At 40.9% G+C, this 26,650-nt stretch overlaps 1 protein-coding gene across 1 annotated transcript in view; it reads left to right on the top strand.

Moving 5' to 3' along the window:
* LOC135218886 (nucleoporin Nup37-like) overlaps positions 1 to 26,650 on the top strand; it is a 168,425-nt gene that overhangs the window by 116,920 nt on the left and 24,855 nt on the right. The window contains exon 3 of the mRNA XM_064255331.1: positions 4,127 to 4,343. Coding sequence (XP_064111401.1) covers positions 4,127 to 4,343 — 217 coding nt within the window. The remainder of the gene's footprint in view (positions 1 to 4,126; positions 4,344 to 26,650) is intronic.

Raw genomic sequence — 26,650 nt, 5'->3', positions numbered from 1 at the left:
ATTATTATTATTATTATTTAATGAATTGATATTATTGCTGTTTACATTGATATTGATATTTGAAAATTTGTAAATCATTTATTTATACAAAAAACATACATCTCTGTAAGAGATGAGAGAGAAGAAGAGAGAGAGAGAGAGAGAGAGAGAGAGAGAGAGAGAGAGAGAGAGAGATATCCTTCTTTTGAAAGAGTGAAATGAAAAGATTATTGTAGTATTTCTGTAAAATACTATCACATATGATTTTTGTAATTACAATTATTATTATAATTTGAAAATATTAATGAACATTTTATACATACATGTACTATAAAAAATCTCAAATCTCAGTAGAGAGAGAGAGAGAGAGAGAGAGAGAGAGAGAGAGAGAGAGAGAGAGAGAGCACACTCCTTCCCCCTCCAGTCACATTATGTGATATATTTGACAGCTGTTGGACCTCAGTTTGGTACCTGGAATTCGAAATAGACATGTGTGAAGACTGGGATTTCCTTCATTCTTACATAATTTTATAATTTATAAACTAAAATCTTACTAATTCACTATTGTATTTTCTTTAATGAATTTATTGCTCTACATTTTTATTATTTGAAAATTAGTAAATTATTTATTTATCGTATAGAAAACATACATCTCTGTAAGAAAGAGAGAGAGAGAATTATTATGCGATATCATTTAATCGTATTAAACCTACTAATACAGTATTGATCAATATTAATATTTTAAAATAAATAAATCATTTTTGTATCATAAAAATGTATTTAGTCATGAAAATAACATCAAAATACACTGATTTGGGATTATTTATCGTTGGAAAAAAACTCGTGAATAGGCGAATTTCCTGCAAATAATGGGTAGATAAGGTTCATAGAGAAATCCGCGAATCCGGAGAACGCAAATATGGGGGCCCACTGTATATATCATGTATACGTATACACAAACTTACACTTACTATTTAAATATAAATCATGAAAACTATCGATAGAAGTCGTAGGTTAATAACGCAGGGAATAAGGAATGAAATGTTATCAAGATTCAATAATAATGAGTATTCAAGATTACCCATTATTATCATCACTGTCTATTTCTGTAAATGATAGTATTTTTATACGGGACCTGCTTTAAAAAAAAAAAAAATAAAAAAAAAATAAAAAAAAATAAAAACTTAAAGAAAGACTAACATATAGGTTACCATACTAACCTAACTGAACCTAGCAGAACGTGTTACCTGACCTCCGTACCCCCCCCTTAAAGAAAGACAAACTTAAAGGAAAACTAACATATAGGTTAGCATACTAACCTAACATAACCAGGTAGAACATGTTACCTAACCTAACCTAGTAGAACTTGCAACCTGACCCGTAACCCCCCATAAAGAAACACAATCTTATAAAAGTGTAACATATAAGTTAGGATACTAACCTAACCTAGTAGAATATATAACCTGACCCCCCCCCCCCTCTCCCCTGTACCCCCTTTAAAGAAAAACAATCCTAGGGTAACATATAGGTTAGAATACTAACCTAACCTAAATGTTATAATAATAAGAAAAATTTTATCCAAGAAATTGTTATGGGTGAGAAAGCCATGATAAGGTGAATAAAGAAAAAAGAAGGGAGAAAAATGTGTAAATTGAAATGTTTGTAAAATGTAACAATGCAATATGTGATTATAAATGTTTTAATAATAAGGTAACATTTTGACAAAGGAATTGTTATGGGTGAGCAATGCTTTGTAAAGCGATGGAATGATGATAGCCAGATGTGAATAATGGAAAGAATAGGGAGTGACCAGTGTACAAATCATGTATAAATCATGTATGGAATATCCCCAAGCAACCTTCATTTCACAACACTGACAGAAAGGTATCGAAACTCCCTCTAGTCCCACCCCTTAGGCATCTTTCAGGGGCCTGCCTTCAATTGAAATAATATTGTAAAATATATAGGGCAACTTTATGAATTGAGAACAAGTCAGTGCACATTAAATGAAATACTATGATAAATGGAACAGAAATAAAAGCTTGAAATAATTACGTATGATTATAAAATAAATGAGGAAAAGGAATATACAGGCAGTCCCCAGGTTAGGACGGGGGTTCCGTTCTTGAGATGCGTTGTAACCCGAAAATCGTTGTAAGCCGGAACATCACCAAAAATCCTAAGAAAACCTTACTTTTAATGCTTTGGGTGCATTCAAAACTATGTAAACTGCATTCTTATTGCATTTTGCATCAAAAAAAACCTTCAAATATTGATTATTTTGCATTTTTGGTGTCATATTTCTTGTGCCAGATGAGCGTTGTAGGCGTCGTAACCCTGGAAATAATTTCTGATGAAATGTAATTGAAAAGCACCTTAACTTCAGAACGTCTTAAGCCGAACCCGTCGTAACCCGGGGACTGCCTGTATGTAACTTGATGCATGAATCCCCCCAAATTCTCCACTCGGTCCTATCGCAATGTAGGGTAAATAATGTAATATGATTGGTTAAATACATGTAACCCCCCCTCCCCCCAAACCCCCATCATTTCTCTCACTTTGGAGTCTGTGTCTGAAACAAAAACTTATTTCAGCTTGTATTTTGTGTTTCAAAAGTCCTAAATAAGAGGAAATAGCACGGCAAAACCTTCCCCCAAGTGTTTTACCCCAGCCAAAACCCCACATTCCCATTGGTCCCCCATACCGTAGGACAGAGTTCAAAAATAAATTAAAGGTTAATTACAGCTGGCCAAAAAAATATTACTTTAAATTCTTGTTCAGGAAGTAAAATTCTATAGAAGAATGTCAACTGCCACAGTCTAATTTCCCGCGGAATACGAGCTTAGTTATACCATAAAACAAACTCAGCACTGTCTCCTTGACAATTGCCAAAAGCAAGATGATGTAACAGAATATTGTTTAGTAAATATACTATTACTTGGGGAAGAAAGGACATGTCATATTGATTAACATACAAAACTTTTCTATATTTGTCAGTTTATGAAAACAATGTGTTTACAGCTCTAAGCCAATGTAGGTATTTATTTGATGCTGATTTCTCTGATGTTGTTTAGAGCAGAACTTGATGTATTGTTTTTAGTATTTTGTACTTCTGAATTACATACTGTTTGGTTTTGCTAAATTAGCACTGCAGTCTTCTGGGAAATTTAATGCAGAGTCCCGCAGTATGCAGTTCTTTGAATGGTGTTGCATTTGAGTGCCATTGTAAAAAGTTAATTTTTGCCAGAGTCTAATTCACGCCAGTCTGATAGGGAGTGTAGGAGCAGATAATATGGTGAAAAATATGTTGTTTAACAGCAGAGAAATCAAGCCAATTAGAGACATGACGTAGAGTACATGGTTGTGGCATGAAACTAAAGGAAATTACCAGATTTGCTCTTCCTTGGGAGCATAGTACATCAATAAATGTTTTACATCATGTTTGCTTTTTAAAAATACTAGATGCAAAGTGAGCTCATTTCACTCATGTCTTTGTACCTTTTTTTATGGAATTCTGGCAGTTCTGTGTCCTTTCTCTATGATCTTGTAGGCCTTCTTAATGTTTTCGTCCTGGTACAGTTCCACTCTGAGCACAGTAATTCAGTTTCAGTGGGGAATTGCACTGCTGATGGAGGATTGATCACATGTACTGTTAATGTTAAGCCCTATAAATTTTGTGATGACAGCCTTATATCCCCGACTGTGTGGGATACTGTGATAAGTGTCATAGTCTTTGAAACTTAAGGAATTGTTTCCTTGGCAAATACCAGGAAATAGTTGGTAATTACTTACTACCCAGAGTTCTCAGGCATGATGTTTCCTAATGGTTCAGGATTTTAATGTTTGCTGAAGACTTCCTTATTAATACTTAGTATTATTTTTCTGTTTTATAAATAATAACCTATCACTTTAAACCCACCCATGTAAAGGATGCCCAATTTGAGGAAACAAAATAAGTTTTAATATTCTTTTAATTAAAGAGACTCAAATATGATAATATTTCTTATATGTTGGTAATGTAATGGGTAAAATTTCACGTTTTCTTTTGGCTTAGATAAAAACATTTAAAGTAACCAACAGGAATGCCTCCAGTGATATACATTTTTTAAAATGTATTGCAAGATCTTTCACCTATGATTATTTACAGGTATGATAGTAAGATTTCATCCAGAGGACCCAGATTTGCTACTCGTAGGGGAGAAGACAGGAGTTTTAAGGGTCTATTCAATTGACAGAGGCTGCTCGACTTTATTTTTACGGTGTCCTGGTCCACTTCTAGATGCAGACTGGTCGATTCCTGATCCAGCTCTGCTTGTAGCAGCTGGTGCTAAGGGTCTGACTGTGTGGAATGTAGCATCTCCTCAGTTAGTATCTTCCAAGTCTCTAATCTTTGGTATTGGTCATAAGTATGATTTTTTATTGATGAAGGATGTCAAATAATGGACCCAAACTGAGTCCTTTTTCACCTTTGATTGTCAGTGTAAAGAAACTACAGGCAGTCCCCGGGTTACAACGGTGTCGGCTTACGACGTTCCGAGGTTACGACGCTTGTCAATAGACGTTATTTCCAGGGTTACGACGCCTACAATACTCATCTGGGAGATGAAATATGACACCAAAAATGCAAAATAATCAATGTTTGAAGGTTTTATTTTAATGAAAAATGCCATAAAAATGCAGTTTACATAGTTTTCAATGCACCCAAAGCATTAAAAGTAAGGTTTTCTTAGGATTTTTGACGATGCTCCGGCTTACGACGATTTTCAGCTTACGACGTGTCTTAAGAATGGAACCCCCGTCGTAACCCGGGGACCGCTTATAATAATAATAATAATAATAATAATAATAATAATAATAATAATACGAAGGTAGAAGACCCTCTCTCAAACATGTTTTGTTGAAGATGATGGCAGCATTAGTGGAATCGATTTTATATATGGTCTTTTCACTTATTATTCTCTTCTCATCAGGGCTGATATTTGCTAATAGCTGGCCGACGTTCATATCTTGGTTAAAGAAATATTTTCTAAAAATACTAATTTATTGATATGATAACAAAAGTGGTTAACAAATCTTAGTCTAAGGATGTAACGGAATTCCAACGTTCCCAACCGTATCATCGGTTCATTTTCAAGGAAAGGTGAGTGTGAACTGACTGGAATGGGGTCGTTCGGCGGTATTTATTGTGTCCCAGGTGCTCTGTCTGATGAGCCCTGCGTTTTCATTGGCTGAGCAGAGGATTAAGTCCCTGAGTCAAGCCGTCTTGCAGAGGTGGAAGCTCGCACTGCTCTTCGCGAGCGAACGCTGGAGACTGGGAGCGTAGTATTGGGCAGGGGCACCTGATCGGTCCGTTCGATCGGTTTTATGGTGCCGGCGGGCGGCGCCCTACACGCCACCGTCGGGAGGAGTGAAGTCTTTTGAGTGGTGTTGAGGCTGGGTCTCCTTCCTGATGTGTAGGGCCTCTAAGAGGCGGAGGCGATGGTGGTCTGCCGCCTTATCAGCCAGCTATTAGCAAATATCAGCCCTGATGAGAAGAGAATAATAAGAAGAATTGAAAAGACCATATATAAAATCAATTCCACTGATGCTGCCATCATCTTTAACAAAATAATAATAATAATAATAATAAACCCTTTTTTTAACATTCTTATTCTTTAGAATTAAAAAAAAGTGTTTTTTCTGTTGTAGATTTTTTTTCTTTTTAAATTATGTATGCTAAAAATAAAAATAAAAGAATTTTATTTTTATAACTTAATTTTTCAGAAAAATAAAATAAAACTAAAAATTTAAATATGAAATTAAAAGTATAAACAAAAAATTAAAACAAAAATCATATATATATATATATATATATATATATATATATATATATATATATAGATATATAGTATATATATATTACAAAGTTCTTTCTCTTTATTTTTGGTTTATTTGTTATATGTTAGAAGGGGGTACTCTTATCTATACAGCGTTGAGTTTCTATCTCTCTTAGGAACTTATAATTCTAATACTTCTCTGTTCTTCTGGACTTCTCGGTTGGTCTCTCAGTTGATCTCTCAGGAGGCAATCAAGTAGAGAAAATATGTGAGTTCGGTTTCCTTTAGAATTTTGGGCAAGTTAAATACCACGCTTTTTTTCTTAATTATTATTGTAACACACAATCTCACCTTCTATCACACATAAGTCTTAATGACACAGGATAAACGGAGTTTAAACCAACACAAGTTATGCGTCCAGAAGTGAGTAGTTAACTGAACTTTTCTTTCTTTCCAACTGAACTCTGGATCCAGTTCTGATTTCTAGCTCCACCCTTTCTTCTTCTGGATTCCTTTCAAGACCACCCTAATTCTTCATAATTGGGTAATCTTTAACGCCTACCACTTCCGGCGACAACATCTAACAAATCAGGGTGTGCTGTGGGCAGTCCGTTCCACCCACTTGTTATTCGTTGCTTTCGGTCAAAGTTTGCATCATTGATTTTTGTTATGTCTCACTCAGTCCCTTTTCTGTGTTTTACGAGTGTCATAACACAAACATCCTGGTTTGCGTTTCTCTTCTACCTCTCTTTCGCCTTCATCTAACAAAAACTCTACTATTAGTTTCCTAGCTAATATACTCCCTACATAACTAATTTTTCAGACTTCTGCTTAACATAATCACTCTGCCACCTACAGGCATTGGCCTCTATGCTAAAGCTTAGCAAAGGTTTTCACAAAGTACTTATACATAAGAAAAATACAATATCTAAAGTAACCGCAAATGTCAATATGTACAACAAATGTTAGAACATCAGATACCTGAAGTCAAATTATTAATCAAAGTCTTAATAGTCTTGAGCTTGTTAATAACTAACACTCTGACAACACATATGAAAGCTAGCATGGTGACTACTAACAAAACAACTTTAACCATTGACATGGTGGGTGAAATCTGTCTTGTACATATGGAAAAAAATAGATAACTTCCTCAAGTTTGCTGAATGACTCTTTAACTCAAGTTTAGACAATTTGAAATTCTTAAGATTTTCGAAAAAGATTTTTGTGGCAAAAATGGTTGGTTTGTAGTATAAATAATTCAAAGTAACTACTTCACAAGATGTAACAAATGATTTGATGTTATTAAACATTATTTGTGATTGATTATTTTTGCAAGTGACTTTAGCTGTTACTTGATTTTGTGAAAACACTACTAACTCATCATACAGTATTTGAGCCTTAAAATCATGATTGTAAGGGACATACTCACAATTATTCTCACCATTTCTGTCATTAATTAAATCATCTATGCAATGCAACTTGTTAAGTGGCTCATAAAAACTGTATATTACAAACAAACTTGTTGGCTTCAAGCATGATACAATCATGAAAATCTTTGTTATGTACTTAGTTGTACTAAAAGGAGGGAATTCTTTTGTAATGCAAAATGCATCATGTCCTGGTTCAAAACAATTGACTTATTTTTTACTAACATTGGGAAATCGTAAATTGATTTCAAGTTATTAACCTCATTATTATGTAATGGTATAACTAAAACAATTGTGATCAGAAACCATCTTAACCGTTATTAAAGTAGAATAAGTAAAGACATTGCGCACAAGCGGCTTGAAGTGATGATCTAACATACACCTTTCTGTTGACGTCATAATGGCATTCAGAAGTTCTTTATAGTTTAACAAAAATGACTCTGTTTCAAATATTAACTGGTTCACAAGTTTAGACCTATGTAATTCATTTATTTCTGTTGTAATATTTTGAGCTACACTGTTAACAAAGTCCTTCAGTTTATTAATCAACATTTGGTTTTTGTTAGCCGCATCAATTACTTTGTTCAAAATGGTACCTCGTTCAGCTGCCCACATTTCTAACTTTTCTATTCTAGCTCTGTCCTTATCTACATCAGTATCAGTGACCACACCAAACAAAGTGCTTAATGCTGTACCTATAAATGGAAGGAGTGAACGCTTTCTAATTCTCCTAGGTAGAACTTGGCTGATATCATTTCTGAGTTTCATTAACAAAACTGTGTTGGTACCATTTTTGTTACTATCTATGACACTTTCAAGTTCATTAAGTAGTTAATCTTTACCACAGCAATATCGTGTATCATCTTTACTTGACCGTGATACTTCAAGATTGCTCCCCTCCTGATTTGCAAGAGGGAGATGCAGATATGACTCAACATGAGCCATAGTGAAATCCATTTCCAGCAAAGGTACATTCTAAGCAGTAAACCTTATGCAACAATGTTATAGACCGTTGCACATGGCCCTATCTTTTCCTTAAATTGTATCTCGGAGTCACTAATGGTGATGAAGTATGGAAAGCATTTACGTTAATGTTTTCTTCATTACTTGACTTCTTTAAATCTTTAAATTTTTTGAAATGTTCTTCTGACCAAATGTCAGAATGTACTACTTTAATATGGTTCCAATGTGCAACAGTTTCATTTTAAGTTGATTCATGCATTAGCTTAAATTTATTTAACTTTAACCTGTCTATTACTCTATGTGGACCTTGAAATTTAGGACTTACTTTAACATTAGGTCCTTCAATTTTATGGTTAAGCACATACCCGTTGCCCTATTTTTAAATCTGGAACTGTTGATTTCTGATTGTAATACTTACTAGGCTTTTGATGTAACTCCTTTAATCGAGCCCTTGTATATTTAACTGTCTCGAAAGGCCTTTTCGTCTTCCATGCAACATAGTCTTTGTAATTATAAGTATGTCTGGGTGGAGTTGCAACGTCTAAAAGGTTATTTGGCATTCTTTTCTGATAGCCATATAACAAAAAGTGCGGGGTTTTTCCAACAGATTCATTTACAGTGTTATTAATGGTGAACTGTGCGTCTTCAAGAGTTAAGTCCCAATATTCAATCTGTGGAGTCACCAAAGTTTTCAGTACATCCTTTATCTTACAATTTGTTCTCTCAGCTGCTCCATTAGAGCTTGGTTTATAAGCTGTAATCTGACACTTTTTAATTTCATAAAACTCACACAATTTCTTCAAAATGTCACTAGTAAATTCGCTTGCATTATCAGATAGTAGTGTTTGAGGACATGATTGTCTAGTAATTATTCTAGATTTCAGAGCTTCTGCTACAGTGGTTGCTTTTCTATTTCTTACTGGAATGATTTCAACATATCTAGTCAAATAATCTATGAAAACTAATATCTGACGGTTACCTCTAGTTGTGTTTGGAAATGGACCTACAAAATCCATTGAAACTACTTGAAGTGGATTTAATTCTGATGGATATTTCTCAAGAGGGGCCTTTACATTTACGTTACCTTTGTGTACGTTACAGATATGACAGTTCTCAACAAATCTCTTAGCATCTTCATTGCAATTAGGCCAAAAAAGGGATTTTGACGAAGGAGAAATAGACCTGTGTCACCTGGTGAAAAATCCCTGTGGCTCATTTTTCAAGTATAAATATATCCTAAATATACCAGAGAAAAAACTAGTATGGCATGCTGAAGTTACTACCCTCAGCGCGAGCACCCAAAGGGCGTCGGTATAAGTAAAGGGGCAAAGTGGAAGCCACTACTCACAGGCCTTCTGCCAATTAGAGGATTCCTTTCCAAAATCCCTCTCTTAGAGAGAGCCGTTGCAACGGCCACTCCTCCCTCCTCGCTCCCGCTACTACTACTACTACCCGACTCGCGCGTCATCTAGCATTCCTGGACTAGACACTCTAGCTTGGATTGGTTAAGGGTGGGAAATTTAATTAGAAGGGATGGGTTCACCGGGCGACACAGGTCTTCCCCCAGCAATAGATTTTTCCTTCATCAAAATTCCTTTTCTGGGTTCGACCTGTGTTCGCCGGTGAAAAAGTATCAGAGAATTCCCATCCAGGCTTACCAGATACCAAACCAGAGTATGAAGGAGGAGTTAATGAAACCTAAGGTTCATTTAAAAATTTAAATTTACTTATTTACTAATTCCACTAGGACTTAAACTATGACTTAGAACTAGTAACAATATGACAATATAATAGACTCAAGAATGGTATCCAGAGCAAAAACTAGGGCATTTACAGATAGGTCCATAAAACAATTATGGCCTCAACATTATGTATACATGATCCAGTGGCCAGATGACGACTAAACCCTCTCGACCCGGAGGAGAGAGGTTCAGTGGGGAATACGAGCGAGGCAGGCAGGAAGGAGAGAGTATTTAAGGAAAAAGGTGACAGTCTAAAGAAAGGATTTGACGAGGTTCATCAATCAGGGGAGACTATGCTCCCTGCAGCAACTGCTGGGAATTTAAGAGCCTCTAGATTCTTGAGATAGTGGCGCTTAAAGCTGCTGAAGGTTTCCAACCCGTATATTTCTTCAGGTCTTCTAAATTCATATTGTAAAATTAATAGAGGTGGCCACTGCTCGGATGTCATGGACGTGTGGAACTGAATCCGGGTTGGCCTGTTTGAGGGGGCCGGCCGGAACCCCTATATATGGTGGTATAGGGCGATAAATGCAAAGTCATGAAAAAATTCATGGAGCTTCATATGGCATTTAAGAATACGTATTCGAAATATTTTGCCAAAATTCCCCTACTTTCGTAGTTACAGGGTAATTAGTAAACATAACTCAATAAGCCCAAAACCTTCATCCGTACAAGAAAATGCAATATTTCTTCTGTTATCGTGAATTTTGATAATTATTGTCAAAGAAATTGTGAGAAATGGCATCTGTAGAGATTCCGTGGGTCGCAGAAGCGAGTATCTGGTTCAACCATGATCAGTAGGACCACAGACTTCAAGTAGACTACACGTTCGAGTTTCACCTCGTGACATTCGCTTGCTTTTACATATGCATATCTATGTTTCGGCAAGAATTTCATCATGCCAATGAGGAAAAGACAAGGAAAACATCTCGCTAACATAAAGATGAAGAAAATTCGCTTTAATATGATTACAGAATATCATAATATATGCGATATTAGCGTAGTTAGTGAAGAGAGAGAGGTAGGGTTGCGTAGTAAGTAAACGCGCCCGTCTTGCCTGAAGCACACGTCACACTGTCCCCAAGGCTACGATCTTTGAGCAAAGGTATCTTAATTTATGATAAATAACATAGTTTTGGTTTATTAATACTCAAAAAGGAATATGAAATTCATAATCTTGATTTATTAACATTGTCTTTGTAAAAAGAGAGTACAACTTCGAATTCCATCTCTTGACATTCTCTTGCATTTACGTTTGTTTATTTTTGTTTCGGCAAGAATTTCATCATGCCAAAACGGGAAATATTAGGAAAACATCTAGGTAACTTACAGAAGAAGAAAATTCGCTGTAATAAGCCGAGTTAGTGAAGGAGAGAGAGAGAGAGAGAGAGTTGCGTAGGAAGGAGTGCCCCGTCTTGCCTGACGCAGTGCCCCAAGCTACGATAAATGAGCAAAGGGATCATCATTTATGATTAAATTATGATAAATAAAATAGTTTTGGTTTATTAATACACACAAAAAAAATATACATTCATAATAATCATTATTTATTAACATTGTCGTTATAAAAATACAAAGAAAAACTTTGAACGCCCGTATCTCAAAACTATACTTATTGACCTTCAAAATCTATCTTCTCTCTTAGTTTTAAAGCTATAACATTGGAATTTGGTATATAACTCAGACAGACATTATAGAACAATCAAATAGAGCCCTTTTTTCCAATTTTTGTTTTCTTTTTTTTTATAAATTTTTTTCTCCTGATTTATAGGGTTTATTTTTTTACCATATTGAAAAATTCATATCTAGCAAAAAAATGACTTAAAAAAAAAAAAATAACTCCCCATTCGATTGGAGGTCTACATCAGGTCTATATATGGTAGTAATCCTAGGTCTTAATATTAAATATCAAGGGAGGAGATAGAATTTGAAAAATGGTTATTTTCGGGATAAATCGCCCTGGCGTCACAAAACCAAAGGTCAGAGGCGAAAATCATATGCGGTTTGGAGATGTCCCAAGTCACCTTATAAAGTGGTATGAATATCAAAGTCCTGTCCTTAAAAAATGGCATTAGCCGGCTGGCCCCCTTAATAAAGCAGAGTATTTGTTGTCTGATACCTCTAAGAGAAATCGTACCGCCTTTCTCTTTAATGCAAAGGGGGGCCTGAAGAATTTCCGGAAGTTCTGGCTAAGAAGGATTTAAGGGTAGCGACAGGGCACAATGATGTGTCCTGTGCTAAGGGTATGATTTTCCTTGGAGTCCACCTGTTTTGTGGGTCCTCATTCTTAGCTAAGAACCTCCGGTCTGTGGATAGTAATACTACCCCCGACGGGAGGATTTCTATATGGTCTGGATTCCTAGAGAGAACCGAAAGCTCAGATATTCTGGCACCTGAGGCCATGGCCATCAGGAATAGTTTTCCTAAACAGGGTTATATAAGAGCTTGACTCATTATTAGTGTCTGAGGCTAACTTAAGTACGTCATTCAAAAAACCAAGAGACCGTATGAAGGCGGTCTATTGGTCTTAGACGGGCACATGCTCGTGGAATTGAGGTGAAGTATGAATCTGAAAAGTTCATATTAAAGCCAATCTGGAAAATCTTCCTCAGGCTGACTTGATTTTTGTAATGGTATTAGCAGCCAGGCCTTTCTCAAATAGAGTTCTAAAGAACGAGATTGCCAGATTCGTCGTCATTTCATGAGCAGCTGAGTCTTTTAGAAATTTGGCCAATTTCTTTACTGCTGAATCATATTGTCTGAGCGTTGGCTCTCTTTTATCTGATTCTATGAATAAGATATTTAGTGGATTAATACTAGCGTCCTTTTGAGTTGAAAACTTCATGAAGTCCATAAATTTAGGGCATTCAGAGTTCTCTAGGAATCTAACACAGCCTGAGTTTGTACTGTCTGTGTCAGCTCTGGACGAGGGATCCGTCTGGGTCGGAGCTTCAATTCTAGAAGAAGCGGAAACCAGTTGCTCTTTGGCCATTTGGGTGCCACTAGTGCTACTTGTCCTGTGAAAGATCTTAGCTTGTGTAGGACCTTCATCAGAAGATTCACCGGTGGAAATAGGTAAATCTTCTGCCAATTGTTCCAATTTATGGGCATTGCATCTGTGGCGTAAGTTAGAGGGTCCAGGTTGGTTGCCACGTAACATGGTAGTTTGTGGGCGGATTCTATGGCAAATAGGTCTACTTGAAGGTTCGGGCTTTGATTGCAAATCCACCGGAATGACTTCTTGTCCAGGGGCCACTCCAATCCCAACAGAGTTGTCCTGGAAAGTGCATCTGCGATAACATTCTTTACTCCTGCCAGGTGAGTTGCTGACAGGTGCCGATGATTTTTCATCGTCAATGAGAATATCGCAATTAATACGTAATTTAGTTTGCTTGACCTGGAGCCTCCTCTGTTTATGTAGTGTACCACCACTAGGCTGGCCGAGGCTACTCTCTCTTGATTGTTCCTGGCCGGAGCCAGTCTTTTTCCAGGTTCCGACATTTCGTCCATGGACGAAGCCACTGCCTTAGATTGATATTGGCTCTCCTTCCAGACTTGATTGATGTCCTTTAAACTGGCTTTTAATAGGACATCTGTTACTGACGCGAACTGCAGCGAACCTAGGATTCTCTCTTGGGTACGCCGAGACATCTTCTTGTTCTTGAGGAACTGTTTCATAGCCGCTGCTATCTCCTTAGCCTTCTTGGGTGGAAGAGATAGCTTGTGTCTCATTAGGTCCCATTGGATCCCCAGCCTTTGGAAGCAGGAAGCCGGAAGAAGCCGAAATTTTTACCTGTTTATCTGGAAGCGTAGAAATTTCAAGAATTTTACCACTCTGGCTGATGATTTGCGGCACTCTTTGACGCTGGCTGCCAAAATGAGCCAGTCGTCTAGGTAGGCTACTAACATAACCTCTTGAGTTCTTAGTTCTTGAACTATCGTCTCTCCTACTTTTGTGAATATCCTGGGTGCGATGTTGAGTCCGAAAGGCATGACTCTGAATGAGTAAGCCTCGTTTCCTAGCATGAAGCCTAGGTACAGAGAGAAGTTCCTTGCTATTGGAACATGATAATAAGCATCTGTAAGATCTATAGAGGTGGTGACGGCCCCACGGGGAAGTAAGGTCCGCACCTGCAAAACTGTCAACATGCGGAACTTGTTGCAATGAATGTATGAGTTGAGACGGAACAAGTACAGAATCACTCTTCTTTTGTCAGAGTCCTTCTTTGGGACAATGAGCAGATGTCCTTGAAACTTTAGTCGTTTCACTCTTTTTTGGCCTTCTTCTGTAGGAGATCTTTGGTATAGTCTATAAGGTCTGCCGTTGGTATCTGATAAAAAATTTTTATTGGTGGATGGGCCCTTTCTCCCATTTCCACCTCAGACCTTTTGAGACTATACTGTGGGCCCATGGACTGAAGGTCCAATGTTCCCGGAAGAGATAATCTCCCTCCTACCTGCTGACTCTCACTGACTGGCTGCAGGTCTGTTACCTCTTATCTCCTTGGAAGCTTCTACCCCTTGGTCCGCCTCGTAGCCGGGAGCCACCTCTGGCCCTGCTACTTCTCTCATGCCTGTTGTGGCTGCGAAATAGATCCACTGCTTCATAGGCGGGGTTAAAGGGTGGGGAGGTCATTATATGTGGGCTGGCGGAGTTTGCCGTAAACAAACTGTTGCTGAGAATGAGCCTTAGATGTCGAAGGCTTACCGACTTTTTAGAAACCGAGACCGCTTGTACGACTGTTAGAGGACGGGAGGCCTGGTAAGGATTGAATCTGCTTGGCCTCTACTTGGGTCTGGTTTGTTGTCCCGGGGTCTCAAATTTCCGTTTGAAGGGGAGTCCCCAACGGACCCGGGGGCTCTGGTTGCCTCTGGCTCCTTCTCGAGAGACGTTGTTAAGCTCGTCTTCCGGGAACAGGTTTTCTCCCCATATTGAGGATTTTATCAGCCTATTAGGTTCGTGCCTTATCAAGGCACCCGCCAGGCCATATTTCTTACAAGCTTGTCTTGCCATCATAAAGTCGTAGAGATCCGACTGGAAAGTCTGTATTAGACCTTTCGTCAGGACCCGGAACACCTGTTCGTCAAGGTAAGTGGAGACTACCAACTCCACCGTAGTGACGGAGCTGATAGATCTTCCTAGACTTGATCTTGTTTCAAATTCCGCCATGATTAAATGGGCCGGAATTTTTAGGCAGCTTCTCGGAAAATAGAGTGGAAGCACAGTCTGGGTCAAGTTTATCTGCTGTAAACGTGGCCGGAGCATTGTTCCAAAACTCCCCACCTGCGGGGAAGAGAAGAGAGGTAGCCTCTGTCTCCTTTAGTACTGGTAGGGGTTTGTCTTCTGCCGCCGCTTGTAGGTTTAGTTCCGCTACCCTGTCTGCACAGGGCGACAGAATGTTGGCTGGGGTCACCAACATGGTGTAGGTACCCTTGTATGGCGTCAACTCAGTGTTGACGCCATCCCAGCTGGAGAGGGTGCGAACCCAAATAGCTTGGGCTTGGTCTGTAGGGAAGATCCCTGTCTCCTTCGGGACCTTGCCTGTTCTGACTAACGTGTGTTCCGCTAGTCTGACAAATCCAGGAAAAGAAATTTGCAGACCCTCTGGGAAGAGCTCAACGTCCTCCAACGGACGGGTTCCGCACCCTTCAATTGATAACTTCTTATCCGAGAATGGGGCATGTAAAGCTAACCGCCACGGGTTGTTCTTGTAAAATGGAGGTAGTTTTGACGGAGGGGGGAGGGAGCATGAGGGACCGACGCTGGGTGGCTCAAGGTGATCACCTGGCCTTGTCGAGGTTGTGGAGTGAGCCACGTGGTGAGGCGGACCAAGCGACCTTAGGTGGCCTAGGCCATCTCTAACTGTCTCGAAAGGCATGAATACAATAACATCCTAGCAAAAAACACGGGGGAAAGGAAGAGAAAATGAGAATAAGAGAAAGAGTAGTCCTGGAGAAGCTGGGTCGAGCCAACCAAGAAGGAAGGGCGAATAGCAACTCAAGGCAGCTGGCCTATGCTGATACGTCGGAACGTAGGGCGGTGGCCAGGGTGGCACAGGACCAAAAGAAAGGACACATGTCCTTAGGGAGCCTATCATAGACCTAAAAACAAAGGAACATGCATGCATGAACTCAGAGCTAAGAGGAGCGATGTAGGCTACGAGCTCGTGAGAACTCGAGGAAACCCCCGTGTGAGAATAATGCATAAATAAAAATAATGACATGTCAATAATGCACAACCATAGTAATAAACATGTACTGCTAAAATATTCGAGCACCATCGGTATAGGAGACCGAAGGAAGCACGAAAAAGTGAAACACGTGGGAGCGAGCCACCGGTAACAAAGCCGTCTGGGACGCTGTCTTAAAAACCAAAATAAAAAGGTTAAACGGGCCCTTGCCCGGCTAAAATGACACGAAACAATTCTAGCAGTACTTAACTTGGATGCAGCAATAGCTTGACGTTCCATAGTGTAAGATAATCCAAAAAATGAGCACAAAACACAGAGCAAGAGAAAACACGTTCGGTCTGAGTGATGCTAACGAAATGGATGACGGTAGAGGCGCTGGTGGTAGCATCGTAGGCGCTAGTAGTAGTTGTAGCTAGGGGTGGGCCTTGCATCGGCCCCTCTCTGGTAGAGGGATTTCGAAGAGGAATGAATCTAAATGGTAAGAGACCCGTGGTAGTGGTTTCACTCGCCCCAGAATCCATACCGACACCTTTTATATAAGGTGAGCGAGCCAGAATATTCTGGCATTTCCATTTTAGCTTTTTTCTCTGGTATGTTAGCATTAATTTACCTTAGAAATGTGGGCTAAAGGGACATTTCACGTAGCGACACGGGCTGAGCCCAGAAATCCTTGTCAAGTGTATGAAGCCTGCTTTGTATAAATCTGAATGTGCAAACAAAGAACCTGTGTTATCAGGTCATTTGAGTATTCACCATTTAACTGAAACCATCAAAGCACTTGTATCTTGAAACCCAAGCAAGAGATAAGTGTGAAATAAAAAATTCATAACCATATCTTTTATAACAAAAATTATTTTTTCTCCATAAACCCATCTTTATATATGCACCCACAATCATGGTCTAAAATTTCAAACCATACCTTTTATAAAACAAAAAAGGGATTTTGACGGAGGAAAAATCTATTTCTGGGCAAGGACCTGTGTCACCCAGTGAAATAGGTTCCTTTGATACTATTTCTAGGTATAAATATTGCTATTCATACCAATAGTGCCAAGATAAATGGCTCGCTCACCTTTTAATAAAAGGTGTCGGTATAGATAAAGAGTGAGTGGATACCACTACCAGAGGTCCCTTGCCATTTAGCTTCTTCCTCCGCCAAAACCTCAACTACAGAGGAGCCGAACTAAAGCCCCGCTACCCTCTACTACTACAGTGAGCGCCTGTGACGTCATTCCTGAAGATAGCACCCATGCTTGGGCCAAGCAGGGTGAGGAATACAAAATAAGAGGGTGGGATTTCACTGGGTGACACAGGTCCTTGCCCAGAAATAGATTTTTCCTCCGCCAAAATCCCTTTTCTGGGCTCAGCCTGTGTCGCTCCGTGAAATAATGCCAGAGAATTGGCTCCACCAAGCTTGGAAGACTGCACAAAACATTGAAATAGCAGGTGAAATAAACACAAGTAAAATTAGTTGGTATAATATACAACTTAAAGATACAAGATGGTGCAAAAGTACATGAAAGATAAAACCATATGTTTTAACCACCTTAAAGCTACTTAGATTAACAACCTTAAAGCTACTTAATGGTAAACATGTACGCTACAGAAACAAAAAGTTGACAATTATACAAAACAAGCGAGGGAACTGAGCCCTAATGCAAAGAAACAATGTATGAACAACTACATCCAAGGCAATATGTACAATAGAGGCGACCTAGCTAAGCAAGGGTGCAAGTGAGGCAGGTAGAAGGGAAGGCTACAGAGAAAGGTTGATAAGTATATCAAGCAGTGTCAGAGGAAACTGTTTCCCGCTGCCACTGCTGAGAATTTAGGGCTTCTAAAGACTTCAAGTAGTGGCGCTTAAAAACTGTCGGAGATTTCCAGCCTGTGTATTTCTTAAGATCGGCAAAATTCATTTGTTGAAAATAGTTGATGGATGTGGCAACTGCCCTCACATATGAGCGTCAAAATTCATTTGTTGAATATAGTTGATGGATGTGGCAACTGCCCTCACATATGAGCCCGTGGAAAGGATTCTGGGTTGGCTTGCTTAATAAAATACAGAATTTGTTGTCTGATACCTTTTAAGGAGATCGTACCACCCTTTTCCCTGATGAATAATGGACCCGAAGATCTTAAGATCGTCCTACTCAGGTAAGCTCTTAACCCTCTTACGCCGAAGCGGTAAAAAAAAAATTGTCTCCCGTGTGTCGGAGGTGTTTCAGAGTGAGCGCGGAAGCGGAAAAAATATTTTTTTCAAAAAATCACAGCGCGCTTAGTTTTCAAGATTAAGAGTTCATTTTTGGCTCCTTTTTTTGTCATTGGCTGAAGTTTAGTGTGCAACCATCAGAAATGAAAAAAATTATCATTATCATATATAAATAATGCGATATATGATAGTGCAAAAACAAAATTTCACATATAATTGTATTCAAATCGCGCTGTGCGCAAAACGGTTAAAGGTAACAAGTTACTTTTTTTTCGTTGTAATGTACACTAAATTGCAATCATTTTGGTATATAATACATTGTAAAACAATAAAAGCAACACAGAGAAAATATTATCACAAAATAATGCATGAATTCGTAACGCGCGGATGTAAACAAATATTTTTTTCAAAAATTCACCATAAATCTAAATATTGTCCTAGAGACTTCCAATTTTTTTTCAAAATTAAGACAAATGATTGAATATTACTATACTGTAAGAGTATTAGCTTACAATTGCAGTTTTCGACCATATCTGACGAGTTAAAGTTTACCGAATGTCAAATTTTTTTATATATTTTTTTTATATGCAATTATTTCAAAAATAAGAAAAGCTACAACCTTCAAATATTTTTGGTTTTATTCTACATGAAATTGCGCACATTTTCATATATAAAACTCTATGAAATGGCTAATATGAAACGGAGCAAATATTCCGAGAATGGTACGTACACATTTCGGAGATTTGTGGCGGAGAATCCGCGCGCGGAGGGAAGGAAAGATTTTTTTTAAATTCACCATAAATCTAAATATTTTGCTAGAGACTTCGATTTTGTTTCAAGATGAAGATAAATGACTGAATATTACTTGACTGTAAGAGTTTTAGCTTACAATTGCGTTTTTCGACCATTTCGGTAGAGTCAAAGTTGACCGAACGTGGTTTTTTTTCTATTTATCGTGATTTATATGCAAATATTTCAAAAATGAGAAAAGCTACAACCCTCAATTATTTATTGTTGTATTCTACATGAAATTGTGCACATTTTCATATATAAAACTTTATGTAACAACTAATTTAAAATGGCGCAAACATTACCACAATCGCACGTATGATTTTTTCGGAAGAGTTACCGCGTGGACGTAAAGAAAATGTTATTTTTTCATAAATTCACCATAAATCAAAATATTGTGCTAGAGACTTCCAATTTGTTGCAAAATGAAGGTAAATGCTTGAATATTACTAGAATATAAGCGTTTTAGCTTACAATTGCGTTTTTTGACCATTTCGGTAGAGTCAAAGTTGACCGAAGGTTGAAATTTTGGCACTTATCGTTATTTATATGAAAATATCTCAAAACTGATAAAAGCTACAACCATGGGTTGTTTTCAGTTGTATTGTGCATGAAATTGCGCACATTTCCATATATAAAACTTTATATAACGGCTAATTTTAAAATGGTGCAAACATTACCACAATCGCATGTATGATTTTTTTCGGAAGAGTTACCGCGCGGACGTAAGGAAAAAGTTTTTTCATAAATTCACCATAAATCGAAATATTGTGCTAGAGACTTCCAATTAGTTGCAAAATTAAGGTAAATGATTGAATATTACTAAAATATAAGTGTTTTAGCTTACAATTGCGTTTTTCGACCATTTCGGTAGAGTCAAAGTTGACCGAAGGTTGAAATTTTGGCAATTATCGTTATTTATATGAAAATATCTCAAAACTGATAAAAGCTACAATCATGAGTATTTTATTGTTGTATTCTACATAAAAATGCGCACATTTTCATATATAATACTTCATGTTACGGCTAATTTACAATGGTACAAAAATGATGTCAAAGTGACGAAATAATTTCCGAGATGTGTCACAGATACTTTTTAGTGCGGCAAGAAAGAAATTCGCGCTTGCGCGCCTGTGTAACGATTGTAAACAAAACAACACCTTGATCCGTGAACTCCCAGCATCCCCCAAGGCGCGTGATTCAAAAGTTTTAGGCTGGTAGGCCTATAAGTATTTTTCCGCGAATTTTAAAAAAAACTTTTGTAAGTCGACGTAAAATACGTCCATTCGGCACACAGGAGACAAAAAATGTCGACGTAAAATACGTCCAGTCGGCGTAAGAGGGTTAAGGAATTGACAGGACATAGGGACTTGTCCTGTGGAAGTGGTAGGATTTTCCATGGGGCCCATCTATCTTGTGGGTCTTCATTTTTGGCCAAAAATTGACGATCTGGAGAGAGAAGCACTTCTCCTGAGGGAAGGAATTCAACGTGGCCTGGTTCTCTCGAAAGAGCCGACAGTTCTGAAATTCTAGCTCCTGACGCTAAATAACTTAGCAAGAATAAAGTTTTCCTCAGGAGGGCTATATAATCACTTGATTCATTATTTATTTCTGAGGCCAACTTAAGAACATCATTCAAAAACCAAGAAACTGACTTAGGTCTCTCGGAGGGTCTAAGTCTAGCACAAGCTTTCGGTATAGAGGAAAAGTAAGAATCTGTTAGATCTATACCAAAACCAAACTGAAAGATCTTTTTAAGACCCGATTTGGTAGTAGTAATTGTGCTTGCTGCAAGACCTTTTTCGAACAATGTTCTGAAGAAGGATATGGCTAAATTCGTGGTCATAATCTGTGTATTTGAGCCCTTAAGAAACATAGCCAGTTTCTTAACAGCTGAGTCATATTGACATAAGGTAGATTCCCTTTTATCTGACTCCAAAAATGTAATATTTTGGGGATCAATGTTAGCGTTCCTGCGAGCTGCAAACTTCATGAAATCCATAAAGTTAGGGCTTTCTGAATCCTTGAGGAAGCGGACACAGTCCTTGTTTGCACTAACTGGGTCAGTTTGGGATTGGGAATCTGTAGGGGCCGGAGTCCCAATTCTAGAAGTAGTGGGAACCAATTGCTTTTGGGCCAATTGGGAGCTACTAGAGCCACCCGGCCTTTGAACGACCTGAGTTTGTTCAGGACTTTCAGAGGAAGATTCACTGGGGGAAACAGATAAATCTTTTCCCACACATTCCAATCTAGGGCCATAGCATCTGTGGCATAAGCCAGAGGGTCCAGGTTGGGTGCCACATAGCAAGGAAGTCTGTGATTCGATTCCGTGGCGAAGAGATCTACCTGAAGCCCCGGGACTTTTTGACAGATCCATTTGAATGATTCCTTTTCGAGGGTCCACTCCGATTCTAGCGGGGCGGAGCATGACAGAGCATCTGCTACCACGTTCCTTACCCCTGCTAAGTGGGTGGCTGACAGGTGCCATTTGTTCCTGTCCGCCAGAGAAAATATGGCTATTAGGACATGATTCAGGTGACTTGATTTGGATCCGCCCCTGTTTATGCAGTGGACTACTGCTGCGCTGTCTAGGACCAGCTTGATATGAGATTTCATGTGTGGACGAAGCCTTTTCAGAGTAAGAAACACTGCCATGGCTTCCAGTACATTGATATGTAGCTGGCAGAATGGTAGGGACCAGGTTCCCTGGACCTTTTTGTACTGCGAGTACCCTCCCCACCCACTTAGTGAAGCGTCCGAATGGATCACTAATGACGGTGGGGGAAATTGAAGGGGTACTGCCCTTGATAGGTTCTTTACCTCCGTCCATGGGCGGAGACGTTTCCAAAAGATCGCCGGGATAGAGGCTAGCTTGTCCGGGAACTGCGGTTTGCTCTTGAACGCCAGACCCTGTTTATATCCTTCAGTCTGGCTTTTAGAAGAATGTCCATGACTGAGGCAAATTGGAGTGAGCCTAAGATCCTCTCCTGGCTCCTCCGGAAGGTTTGACGTTGCTTGAGAAATTGCCTTGTGGACTTGGCTATTTCTTTCCTTTTCAACGGCGGGATTGACAGAGTATGCGAACCCAAGTCCCATTGTAGACCTAACCACTGGATCGAGATTCCGGTGTTAGTCTGGACTTGGTTTTGTTTATTTGAAACCCTAAGTGTTCCAGGAATTTGATTACTTTGACCGTTGCCTTCTGGCATTCCTTGGGGATCTTTGCCCATATGAGCCAATCGTCCAGATAAGCCACTAACATTATTCCTTGAGTCTCAACTCTTGGACGACTGCTTCCGCCAGTTTCGTAAATATCCTGGGGGCGATGTTGAGCCCGAATGGCATTACCTTGAAGGAATAAGCTCTGTTTCCTAGCTTGAAGCCTAGGAACGGGCGGAAGTGTCTGGCTATTGGAACATGATAGTAGGCATCTGTAAGATCTATAGAGGTTGTGACGGCCCCATGGGGAAGTAAGGTCCGTACCTGCGAAACGGTCAGCATCCTGAACTTGTTGCAAGGAATGAATAAGTTTAGATGGGACAAGTCTAGGATGATTCTTCGCTTTCCTGAGTCTTTCTTTGGCACGCTGAACAAGCATCCTTGAAATTTTAAGTTCTTGACCCTTGATACTACTCCTTTGAGAAGAAGATCCTGGGTATACTCTATCAATTCCGCTGTTGGTTTTTGGGAGAAATTGTTGGGTGGAGGAGGGCCTTCTAGCCAGCTCCAACCCAGACCTTTGATTACTATGCTCTTTGAGGGCCAAGGGCTGAAACCCCCCCCCACCAGTCGGCGGGGAAGAGGTACAGCCTCCCTCCACCTACCTTGCGACTCTCACTGTTGGTTTGCCGAGGGGCGACCTCCATGTACTCGCGAGGGAGGGATAACAGTCTCCCTTTGGGACTTTATCCTCTCTCATCATGGCTGCGTCTGTTAGCCGGACGTAGCCCATAAACGGAGGTTGAAGGTCCTTGGGGTAGAACTCGAAGTCCTCAAGCCTCCGAGTTCCAATGCCTTCGATTGAGAGCATACCTTCCACAAAGGGAGCGTATGCTGCGATCTTCCAAGGGTTGTTGGGCTTGAAGGTAGGGAGTTTTGACGAGTCCAGCATGACGGAAGGTAAAACTACCTGACCAGACTGCAGATGTCCTGCTGTAATCGAATCCCGAATCCCCGTCATAGCATTTTCTTGGGCTGTCATCCTCTCCTCCAAGGGGGAGATCCGCTCGTTCACGTTGTCCCTGGCAACCGATCCAAGCCCACTCCCTTCTTCCCCCCCCCCTCCACGGGGGCGATACGGGAGTTAGTAAGGGGACACGCGACGCTGGCTCGGCTAGTACTGCTCTCTTCATTCAGTACTGAGGGGGTTCCCTGCTCGACCGAGCCTCGGTTGGCCACTAGGCTCGGCTGCGCTCAGATCTCCTCGGTTCTCGAGCCGAGCTCTCTCTCACCCCGAGTCACCATCCTTCCCGCTCCGGCGGATAGGGGCTCCGGCACCGCCAGGCCCTAAGTTTAGTGACTGTAGAGGAGCTCCGCCATCCATTTTTACCTGTTGCATGTTTACGTTTATTATTTACATCCTTTATGTTAGCTAAGTCGGCGGAGACCCCGCTCACCACCCGGGTTCACCACCTACTTATTCTAATACTATTTTACGGCGGAGTCATCCTCCCCCCCATTAATTGCTGGTCCCCTCCTGCTCCTCCCCCGCCGTCCTCGTACTCCTCGTTCCGGCGTATAGATTAGGTACTTCTGGTTCGGTGATTTTTTCGTCCTCTGGCAACTCCGGGGACACACTGATTCTAGTTTTACCAACTCTATTGGACACCCACCACATTACACGGCAGGAGAGCAGGTAGAGACCAAGCCTTAAAATTGTCTAGTAACTCCTCTAGTAACTCCGGTGCACTCCGGTGTTATGATATATCACTTCATGGACTTAGTCCAACTAGTTAGTGTTGATACTCATGTATCATTTCACTTACAGGCTACCCACTGCCAGGAGTCGGGCTGCAACGCCGTCCTCCAGGACCCCTGTGGGCACGAGATCTGCCGGACCCACGCCACTTGTGCCATCCGCTTTGGAGATCTGGCTGTCTGGCACCACGAGAGCTGCACCATCTGCTATGAGCTGGTGGACCAGGTCTCCTCCGGAGTAAGTACATCTCCGGTTACTAAGCCCTTTCACATATAATTTATTGACCTATATAAATTTTTGGTGATATATCATCTACTGTTCGTAATTTAAGTTAATCTTAAGTAGCCTTAAGTATTAATTCTGACCCTCTCTTTCAGGGTGCTCAAGCGGTCAGGGACGCCGCCCAAACCACTCTGAAGGCCTAGGTCGGCGGGTTTGGTCGGAACGTGACGAAGGGGCAGCCTTACATCTTGGATAAGAAGATGGCTGCTCTCATCTTCCCCGGCGGCATACCGACCTCATACGTCGACCCGGAGACGGCGGCCCCTTACATCACCACCATTCAGGAGCAGGTGGCGTTATCTGTGGAGGAGCCGGGTAACCAAGAAGTCCTGGAAGAAGTAGCGGCTCTCAACCTGGACCTCGAGCCCATGACGGTAGACGCCGCAGGTAGGAGGGTGAGTGAGGCAGGTTTGGTAGGGGCTCAAGGTCTTCCCTTGAGTCATTCTAGATCTTCTCCTGTTCCTTCTTCTTCTTTCCAGGGATTCTCTGACGATGGGCAATCAGTTAGACTGAAGTCCACCCAGGCGATCCCTAAGGTTAAAAGGAAGCGTGAAATCAAAACGCTTCACAAGACTGTCTAAGAAGTCTAGTTCGGGTGGCTCTCAGAAAACTCCGGCTCACCATCCCGGAGGAGGAAAACCTAGAACTTTTTCCCATTCAAAAGGCTCCAGAGGGAAGTCTTCTAAGGACAAGGCTCAGCTCCTACCCGACCCTGAGCCTTCGACCTCGACAGGAGCCCATCCTAAGACCTCCAGGGAGAAGCTGGAACCCACTCCATTTGACACAGACTCATTTACTGCAAACATTATGCAGCAAATGGGTAGTCTGGTCGGGAACTTGGTTCAAGACAAGTTCCAGGAGATGCTCACCCAGATCTCATCTTCCTTGGAGGAGTCAGGCCAGTCAATCCGGGCTATTTCGGATAGGCTGGTCACTCAGGAGAACCTCATCGCAGGTCTCCGTGAGAACCCCGCGACAGGTCTTGCACAGCCCGGCATGGCAGCCCAAGCCATGCCGGACTACAATACTCTCCCTCCTTACACGGCGAGTAATCCCTGGCGGACTGTGGAACTCGAAGGCTTGAGGACTTCGAGTTTCATCCGGCAAATTTGCAACCCCCCTTCATCGGTTATGCCCACCTTACGGAGGCAGCCATGAGGAGAGAAGATAAGATCCCAAAGGAGACGATTATCCTCTCCCGGGATCAAGCCCAACGAGATTGGCTTAGGAGCCTAGAGGATTGGGATTGTATAAACACCAGGGTCCAAGCGTTTAAAAGTGCTTTCACAATGTTCGTAGTCGACGGAGAAACGCCCATCCCGTTTACTACGAAGGTGACGGAGCTGACTATGCAGGCCGCGATGAGAGACGAGCCAATGCCGCAGCTCCGGGAAACGGAGCCTACATCGCTCCTTCTCCCTGGAATGGAAGATCTATGGTCAGATCTCCCGGCCACCTTTTCGGTCGGGAAACTAAAACCAGACTGCGCCATCACACAATTTAGTGAGCGGCTGCCTAGACTTCCAGACAGTCTCATTCAGGCGGAATTTGACGCCCGAACGAGACTATCCAGATCCCTCAATACACTTGTCATGACAGAAGTATCATCTCTGATGTATGGAGACGAACCTCTGTTTAGATCATAGCCAAATCACAATTGCATACAGTGCAATGTGATTTGTATGACTATTGTGGCAAGGCGTAATTGTCGGAAACATGTCCTGCAAGAGGCCACCATCCGTCATGAGCCCAATAAATTATTGGCTGCTCCGATCTGGGGTGCTGATCTGTTCCCAGAGTCGGTAGTGAACTCGGTTCAATGTGAGGCTACCAGACTCAACCAGTCTCAAAGTTCACTGGGGATTATCCAGTAAAAGGAAACCCAAGTCGACTTCTTCAGCCAAGAAGTCAAAGAAGCCTAGGAAATTCCAGCCTTTCCAGGCTCTCCAGCAACAGACAATGATGCAAGCGGTTCCAGTATCTCAGGTACCGCAACCATCGACGTCAAAGGCACAGCCTCAGCAACAGTTTCTGCTGCTGGCGCCGCCTCAAAACCAGGCCTCCACCTCCTACGCTGTCTCCCCGGCCTTCAACCCAATTTTTGAAGGCTAGTCATTTCAACCTTTCAACAGGTTCGGCAGGGGTAGCAGGGCTAGGGGTGCTTTTCGTCAACCGAGGTAAGCACTTACGAGGAGGGCGCGGGACACGCCCTTCCCCAACAGCCCTTCTATCAACAGCCAGCAGCGGCATTGATAGAGTACGCCCAAGAACTCCTTCAGAAAGGAGTAGTGTCAAGAGTCAAGCACTTAAAGTTTCAAGGTCGCTTGTTCAGCA

This window comes from Macrobrachium nipponense, chromosome 1 (assembly GCF_015104395.2).
Source record: "Macrobrachium nipponense isolate FS-2020 chromosome 1, ASM1510439v2, whole genome shotgun sequence".
Classification (NCBI taxonomy): domain Eukaryota; kingdom Metazoa; phylum Arthropoda; class Malacostraca; order Decapoda; family Palaemonidae; genus Macrobrachium; species Macrobrachium nipponense.
The sequence above is the reverse complement of the archived record's forward strand: the minus strand, read 5'-3'. Positions and strand labels throughout refer to the sequence as shown.